The 8,656-nt window shown below is 48.2% G+C and overlaps 1 protein-coding gene across 1 annotated transcript; it reads right to left on the bottom strand.

Moving 5' to 3' along the window:
• Positions 1-2,053: 2,053 nt before the first annotated feature.
• Positions 2,054-8,232, bottom strand: slc7a11 (solute carrier family 7 member 11). Its single transcript, XM_062476630.1, has 12 exons — positions 8,073-8,232; positions 7,158-7,284; positions 5,768-5,883; positions 5,519-5,644; positions 5,238-5,337; positions 4,955-4,999; positions 4,508-4,631; positions 3,705-3,808; positions 3,125-3,221; positions 2,866-3,015; positions 2,567-2,744; positions 2,054-2,329 (listed from the first exon to the last, which is right to left on the bottom strand). The coding sequence occupies exons 1-12, from the start codon at positions 8,116-8,118 to the stop codon at positions 2,274-2,276; spliced, it is 1,269 nt and encodes a 422-aa protein (XP_062332614.1). The 5' UTR covers positions 8,119-8,232; the 3' UTR covers positions 2,054-2,273.
• Positions 8,233-8,656: the final 424 nt, after the last annotated feature.

Below are 8,656 nucleotides of genomic sequence, written 5' to 3' on the forward strand. Positions count from 1 at the left end.
TTGGAGAAGTGATACTGTTTAATGATTGTTGATGGGAAGAAGTTTTAGACTTCTCAGGGGCTCAGTGATAAAGCTTTTGTTAATTTAGATTATTTTCGATGGGATTTTTCTTTGAGGTTATGTAATGATAATGGGTCACACTTGTTTAAGGAAGTTATTTTGGTGTTGATAGGATTCAACATTGTGTTAATCACTTCAGTTGAATGAGAGAACAGAACTTTGAAGACGAAGTCAGACGACAAGAAGTCAGTTACCTTTAACTCTGTGAGAATGTGCTTGTTTATCACTGTGCAACCTTTTTGGAGTCTATTTTGTGTGAGATTCACAGGCAGGTGAAGGAGACTATTGCTATGACTGGACCGCTGCATGATTTGATACCAGATGACTGGATCGTGGTGAAGGACCTGAAACGCCTGGTAGAAACCCAAGGTGGACGGGGCCATACCAGATTCTCCTGACGACCAATTCGGCGGTTAAGATCGAGGGGAGAGCAACGTGGATACACGCTAACCATTGCGTGCACCTTGTCTGGAGACGGAAGCAGAGGATACGCGTTCTGCGTAGTACCAAGGAATTTCCGAGCTGTGCGCAAAGTGCAGTGTCGTTGAAAGTTGCCCTGAGCAATTTGATCGTCGTTTGCAATCGATTCGACTAGACTACACCGCCTGACAGAAGTTTGCCTACATTCAACTGAAGATGGCATCAGTTCCGACAACCTGGACTTTGTGGTGTACAAGCAAAATACATTTATTGTAACCGCCATCTCTTGACTATTCAAATCTACACAGTGCCGATGGAATTTTTCCATATCACAATCATGTGACAAAGACCTATAAAGGTCTTCTCTAACATCCCAAAGGGAAAACCATTACACATTGACATGTTAACTATCTGCAAAAATCTTTATTTTTTTCAGAACTACAAAAACGTGTTCATGTGTCCACTCCAGCAATCAAAGACATTTAATCAATAATGTTCAGTAAGATTTTTAAGGTTTCATAAAAAAAACTTTGCTATGTAATACTGGAAATTGATATTTTGAACATTGTGTTTCTCTGCATCATCCTGCTAGACTGGAATGCCCCTTGTGTCATGTGGTGCAGCATGTGGTTTCACAATGACTAACAGTTCTTTTGACAATGAATCAGGCCAGCTGTTTAGTCATGACCTTTTGTGGTTTGTTGTTGTCATTGTGCTGACACAACTTTGCCTAACACTAGCTGTTTGAATGCAAGAAATGCTAAAAACTGTGGCTAACGCTAACAATTGTCACTACAATTGTGGTGGCTGTTAACGTGGCTAAGGTGTGACGCTGGCTCAGGCTAGCTGGCTAATGCTAGCTGGCTAAGGCTAGCTGGCTAAGACTAGCTGGCTAAATTTAGCTGGCTAAGGCTAGCTGGCGCTATGCTACGCTGCGCAGCTCGCAGGGATTCCCTTTGTCAGCGCCGTGGCGTCTCATCAGCAGTAAAAGCTGGGCATTTACAAACGTCTGGGCTTCTCTGGGCAGGATGGCAGCCCGAAGGGCAGCGGTTACAGAGATGGATTACCTGCAAATCCCACCCAGGGACGCCACCTCCACAGCCTCATCCATCCTCCCTCCCCCTTCCCTCTCGTCCTCGAAACTGCAGGCTCACCAAGCCAGCCAGTCCAAGATAGACCTGGCCGGGGGCGGCCACTTTATTTTCCCATATATGCTTGAGTGAGTGAGGAGGATAGAGGAAGGAGGAGGAGGAGGAGGGGGAAAAGAGGAGGAAGGCATTCAGGCGGTTGTTGAATTGCTAATGTTGAATGGGAAATGTGTGAGCGTGGCAAGCCTGGGCCATAAGTTTGCCTAGATAAGGTCACGGGGGGGGGGGGGGGGGGGTGGAAGTGTGGGTGGGGGGGGGGGGCAAGCTTCATAATCATTTATTCTGTGAAATGGCAGAGGAGGCCTGAGGTGAAGAACTCCCATTGTCAGGTCCGGGTCCCTGCGTGCTACGGTTTGGAGGATGATGACACAGTGAAATCCTGCTGTAGCGTGTGTGTGTGTGTGGGGGGGGGGGGGGGGGGGGGGGGGGGGACACGCTGTGGAGAATTAGTCGGATGACAGAGGATGATGTCACGCGGCTGGGCTGATCAAACACGATCATGGATGTCTGGGGCTGGGCACGGTTGAAGAGAGTCACTGAATAATGTTCAGGGGATGAGGGATAGTGGAGGGGAGGAGGGGGGGGGGGGAGATGGTCGATCTGTGGAGGATGATGACAGGGATCCTGTGGATCTCTGAAGCGCCGTCAGTGTTCGGCTGGAACCACTTCTAGGACGATCTGCAGCGATCTGCTCAGAGAATCTGGAGACAGGTTTCGATTATTGAAACAAGGCCATAACTAGGCTTAACGTACATGAGAGATCTTAACATGACAAAACTGTCATTACAATTCCGAAAAGATGTTGTTACCTTTATAACGACGGGGGGTTTCATCATTTCAAGTCTATCACGTCCTATTATATGAGTATTTTAAAAGGATATGATCCTGTATTTCATATGAAAGCTTCTCTAAGATGAGGACCTGCAGAGGGACGTTACCTAGAGCCTTCTGGAGCCACTTGGGTCTGCGGTCGAACACGATGAAGATGTAGTACGCCGGGATGCCTGTGAGGGAGATGGCGAAGCCGATGCCCGTGTTCACAGGGTCCGAGTACAGCGACAGGAACACCATGAAGAAGCAGGTGAAGGAGAAAATGGCCGGGATGAAGAGTGGAACCTGGAGGGAAGAAGAGAGCGCGAGGAGGAGAGCACATATATGGAGAGAAAGGGAGTGAGAGAGGAAAAGAGATAGGGATACCGTGTGAGTATACGTGTGTGCGTGTGTGTCCTGTCCGAACCTTAAAGGGCCGGTGCATGTCTGGCCGAGTGTAGCGGAGGTAGATCAAGCCCAGCACGGCCACGCCTATGAATAGCCAACGCAGGAAGCTCATGAAGTTCAACAGGCTGTAGATATCCCCCACAAACAGCTGGAACAAGGTCATGGGGTACTGCAGAAAGAACAATCATCACATGGAACACAGCGCGTTATTTGGGGTTTATCTGAAGCAACCACCAGCCTCTGCAACTCCGATCGTGTTGGAAGCGATGTCCTCTGACCAGGACGATGACGGCAGCCAGAGGGGTGTGTCGGCGGACGTGGATCATGGAGAGAACCTCAGGTAGGTGTCCCTCACGCGACGCCACATAGAACATTCTGGAAGGACAGACGCACAACTTGTTTTCTAACTGTCATATTTATTTCTCATTTTCATTTGCAATGCCCCTGCACATGTGTGTTTAGCACAGGACAAAGAAAGAGTATGTTTGTGCAGTGTGTGTATGTGTGTGTGTGTGTGTGTGTGTGTGTGTATGTGTGTGTGTGAGTGTGTGTATGTGTGTGTGTGTGAGTGTGTGAGGGGCTGCTTCCCATCAAAACTAGAAGTGCTTGTCAGATACTGTTTACCAACTGTAAAAGTATAGTTCTTCCTTTATATTCCCCGTGTAAATGGGTGAATTTCAAAACCTCAATCAACATTGAGAAATACATTGTGTCCTGCATGTGGGCCTGCAGTACATTATGTGAGTAAGGGATGGTATTTAATCATACTGTCCTGATACTGAGTCATGATTACACACACACACCAACACATGCAAACACATACACACACCAACTCAGACAGACACACACACAGCTTACCTTGAGAAGGCAAATAAACACCCGTTCATAGAGCCAAAGCAGGATAAGGCCACAAAGATCGGCACTGCCACTGAAAAGTTCCCCATCAACTTCTCTGCAAACGTCTGGAGAAAGAGAGAGGGAGGGAGGGAGGGAGGGAGGGAGGGAGGGAGGGAGGGAGGGAGGGAGGGAGGGAGGGAGGGAGGGAGGGAGGGAGAAAAGCACATACAGTAGACAAAGACAAGGATTTAAATTTCTCATCTGAAAAACAGAAGGCTCTCCCACTTCCTTAAAGGTCTCCTAATTCCTCTCAACGTGAAGTCTGTAATGAGATTAACGCCATTATGAAGGCCTGATCGTATTACAGTGCTTTTACTGAATGAATCACCCCACAGCAGCAGACAGGTTTACAAGCAGACCAGAACACAGTGTAACTTCAGGTGCAGTCATTCAGAAGGGAGCTAATTAGATTAGCATGAAGAGTGATTGGAGCACATTAGCTTAGCACTTAGCGCTTTAGGGTGTCCTGACCTTGAAGAAGTGTTAGCCCTGCAACGTCTGCTAATGATGACCTCCTGAAAGCAGGCCGTAGGGTAGGAAATCTAACACCACAGATCACTGATCCACACTCACCTGAGAGAGCGCTATGCATGCCTGATTAGTGCCACAGTCAACCTGCTTCAAGCACTTCACTCCATCACAAACTAATGGCCAGTAGCCATTATCCATAACAGTAGCACAGCCAATAGTCCTACACAGGGTTTTAAATGGAACCTGAGTTAATCAAACCACCCAATAGTAAGAAATCTTGTTCAATCCCTCACCACGGCAACAGCCGGAGAGGCCAGCAGCTCCTCTGCTGACATCACGGTGTAGTACGCCACATTGGTCAGCACGTAGCAGGAAGTAACGATCGCCATGGAGATGCAGATGGCCAATGGCACAGTCCTGTGGAAAAGCGAGAACTCCAGGAATTGCCCAAGCCATGTCATTAGCTTTAACAAGCTCCTGTCTCTTCTTATTGTGCCAGGTCTCTTATTAGACTGGAGACCGCAGAAAAGGCTGCTATATGTAGCTCCTTACACATGTAAGTGGCGTTGAAGTGACGTGAAAACATCCAAAATTCAGATGCTAAAAGTGACGAAATTACACTCCGAGCACTAAAGCAGGTCGGCAGTCATTTACATTTACCCAGAATTTACGTCACAGTGCTGTTATACTGATTTATGTGCAGTGTGCCTTTCTGAAAGCTAATAAATACAGAAACTCACCTTTCAGGGTTGTCAACTTCCTCTGTCACAAAATTGAGGTAGAACCTGTAAACAGGAAACAGGAAGTAAAAACTCTGGGATTCTACACTACGGAAAAGAAACCACGAAAAGTGACTGTGTTCGAAGACAGTTTCGCTGTCGACGGTAGATAGACTGAGGATGATTCTCATCCTCAAATATCATCCTCAGTCTATCCCCTATTCCCCTCCTGGTGAGGAGGAGGATAGGGACGTGACGCTCGACGCTCTGTGACATGGAGGTGAAGAGGAGCGAGCCCTCGTACCAGCCAGCGTATGCATACATCCCAGAGTAGAAGGCCAGGGGGAGGCCTGACAGCTGAATGTTGCTGACCTCAAAAGCATTCTCAAAGTTCTTTGTCTCCCCTGCACACGCACGCACACACACACACACACACACACACACACAGGGAATCAACACAGATGATTGAATGTGAGTCTTTATACTTAATATTTAATATTTACGGAATACATTTCCAGTATGTGAGGATGATAACCAGATGCCCATGATGATGATGAACCCAAACATGATGGTGACGAGTCCTACCCTTGAAGAGCTGGTACAGGCCAGGCACGATGATGATGGCCATGGCCAGAAGTTTGCTGAAGGTGAGGAAGATCTGGATACGGGCTGTCCAGCTGACACTCATACTGTTGAGGTACATGACGGAGGCTACACACACACACGCACGCACACACACACATACACTCAGATGAACACATTTACACTTGGCTCTCATTGAAATGTTCAGTGTATGTGTACCGTGCAGCTACAGCTAGCATACAGTAGACCTACTGATTCCGATGGAGGTGGCCAGTTTGATGGCGAGGGGAGGAACGCCACAAGGCATGAACAGGGGCTCCAGGATGTACTGGCCGAACGCCAGGGAGATCACTGCCAGACCTGCAGGTCTGCACCCCGCCAATCACACGCACACACACGCCCACACACTGGATTTAGACACACCCTTATACACACAGCACTCCTGACACACCCGACACAACCCATGGGCCAGGCCAGTAAGCCAGAATCACTTCAACAGAAGTAAACACACAAACAGAAAAGCAATCTATGTCGTACACACAAGTCCAAACATACACCACCTCAGGGTTTTCCTCCTCCTCTCTCCCTCTCTCTTTTACACACACACACCAAAACACACCCGCACGTGCTGACTGGAAACACAGCAGGCAGCTGGTCAAGGTGGGACCCGGAAATATTGAATGAGAAAGCTGGGATATCTGGACCACTTCCAGAGGGTTAGATTGGACCAAACACCCTCACTGGGACATGTCTGGGGCACCCCAGAGAGCCCAATCTTCACCTCCAGGATGAGTCTCACTACAGCGTGCACATTATGACAACCACTAGCTTCCTGTCCTGGGGTTTGTTACACGTTTATAATTCTACATTAGAATTTTATTGCAGACATTCATTCATCCATAGTGACAAAGAGAGCGTGTAATGAGTACAGCGAATAGGCAACAAACAGAAGTGCATAGTTCAAACAATATTTCAGTGATGGAACGGTCTGCATATTTACCAGTTACATAGCAACAAAAACAACATGACATATTTCTGGTGATAGGCATGATTTGCTTATAAACCAACAAATGAAGCGACAACACATTTAACAAAGGGAACTACTGACCACTACAAAACAAAATCCCTCACTAAGATGGTTCACAGTGTTGATGGTAGCTAACTATCCCCATGGAAAGCAGAGAATGAGCCACATGTGGGAGAATCACCACGATATCCAGGGCTCCCATTGGTCTGGACTCTGATAAGCATCAAATAACCAGGAGGCTTCTCATCAAATCCCCCTTTATTACCCGTGCATGTGTGTGAATCCCTGGTAGCCTGGGGTGGGTGTGTGTGTGTTGGTGTGTTTGTGTGTGTGTTTGTGTGTGTTTATGTGTGTGTTTCTTCTGACCTGCCTCCATTACAGTAACAACACACTAGGGCAGGATCAGACGGGCTTTACAACTCTGAGCTGCCTTCTCTCTCTCTCTCTCTCTCTCTCTCTCTCTCTCTCTCTCTCTCTCTTTCTATGCCCCACTCCCCCTCCCCTCTCTGTTTTTCTATCTTTCTGTCTTTTGGCTTCTCTTCCTCACTCTGTCTTCTCTCTTGTGTCTGTCTCTGTTCTCTCTCTCACACACACACACACACACACACAGCCTACCTGATAGCGATGAGGTCAGCCCAGAGTCTCACGAAGGCCACCATTGGCCCGAAGGCCTCCAGTATGTAGGTGTAGTGTCCCCCTGACTTCGTAATGCATGTCCCCAGCTCTGCATAGCACAGCGCCCCTAGTGGCAAGGACAGGATTACACACCTAAGGTTAGAGTAACCTGAGAGTTGTGTCAGCAACCTGAGAGTTGTGTCAGGGCGTCAACAAAGAGAGTAAATCTTTTTTGATGTTTCATTGAATTAACAGTGTGACAGTGTTTGCAATAGATTATTACAGAAGATATGATGTTCCCTGTGTGTGTGTGTGTGTGTGTGTGTGTGTGTGTGTGTGTGTGTGTGTGTGTGTGTGTGTGTGTGTGTGTGTGTGTGTGTGTGTGTGTGTGTGTGTGTGTGTGTGTGTGTGTGTGTTTGCGTGTGTGTGAGTCACAGTGTGTGTAATACAGAGACATTGACTAAAATGTAAAAGACAAGTACAATAACACAATGGGTACATTGTTCGACATGTATCTAGAACAATGATCTCATCCTCCCCCCGAAAATATACAAGATATACCGCTTTTTGAGTGTTATAAACTCTAGTTTCTTTCACAAAAGCAGGGAATCAGTGATCTCACATGCCTGTTCTGCTTTTGACACAAATACAGTAAATTAACGAGCATAAAGTGTGACAGAAATACACACAAAATAAGATAACTTATTCGGTTGATGAAGACCACTTCAAAACTATTACTTTCATTCATAGTCAAATGCTTTAACAGAATTCACCTGAACTCAGGTAAACTTCCTCCTCCCTCCCACCCACCTGGTATCCCTCCTCCTCCCTCCCTCCTCCCTCCCCCCTCCTCCTCCCTCTTCCTCCGACTAATCCTGCCCCGAGAGAAGCCGTCGCCGGGCGAGCGTCACTCACCAAACAGCGACAGCACCCCGCAGGCGATCCACACCACCAGCGACATCCCCACGCTGCCCGAGTTCTTCAGGATGCCCTTGGGGGAGATGAAGATGCCCGCTCCGATGATGGTGCCGATGATGATGGAGATCCCCCGGAGCAGAGTCACCTTCTTCCTCAGCTCCACCTTCCCCGTGACCCCTCCCGGCCCCGTTTGCCACGGCCGCCGGTCCACCCCCGGGGAGGGAGACGGACTTCCTGGTCATCTCTGCCTGGACTCGCTCGCACGCACTCTGACCCCGACACTCAAACGCCGGCGTGTGTAAAAGTCTCGCTCCAAGTGCAACACCCAGCGTTAGGAAATGAGGTGTGTTGACGTCCAGAGCAAAGGCTAGTGCTTGGGCACACACACGCTTAGACACACACACACACACTATCTGCTCCTATGTGCTCTGCTGGCCTTGACTGGCTGTTGAGGCTGGGGCCGGCAGACTGATAGCGGAATGTTTCTGCTGTGTGGAGAAACTTCCTGGGAGCCACACTCTAGGGAACAGCCTCTGGGGATCTCTCTCTCTCCCTCTCTCTTTCTCTCTACCCCTTTCTTT

The sequence above is a fragment of the Osmerus eperlanus genome, chromosome 13, assembly GCF_963692335.1.
Source record: "Osmerus eperlanus chromosome 13, fOsmEpe2.1, whole genome shotgun sequence".
NCBI lineage: Eukaryota > Metazoa > Chordata > Actinopteri > Osmeriformes > Osmeridae > Osmerus > Osmerus eperlanus.

Bases quoted from the DNA above. Each gene is read 5' to 3' on its own strand.
- slc7a11 (XM_062476630.1), bottom strand. From the start codon at position 8,118: ATGTCGCTGGTGGTGTGGATCGCCTGCGGGGTGCTGTCGCTGTTTG. The intron at 3,016-3,124 runs GTCAGAGGACAT...TTCTTTCTGCAG, and splicing joins TGGCTGCCGTCATCGTCCTG to TACCCCATGACCTTGTTCCA. The intron at 2,745-2,865 runs GTTCGGACAGGA...TCTTCCCTCCAG, and splicing joins ACATGCACCGGCCCTTTAAG to GTTCCACTCTTCATCCCGGC.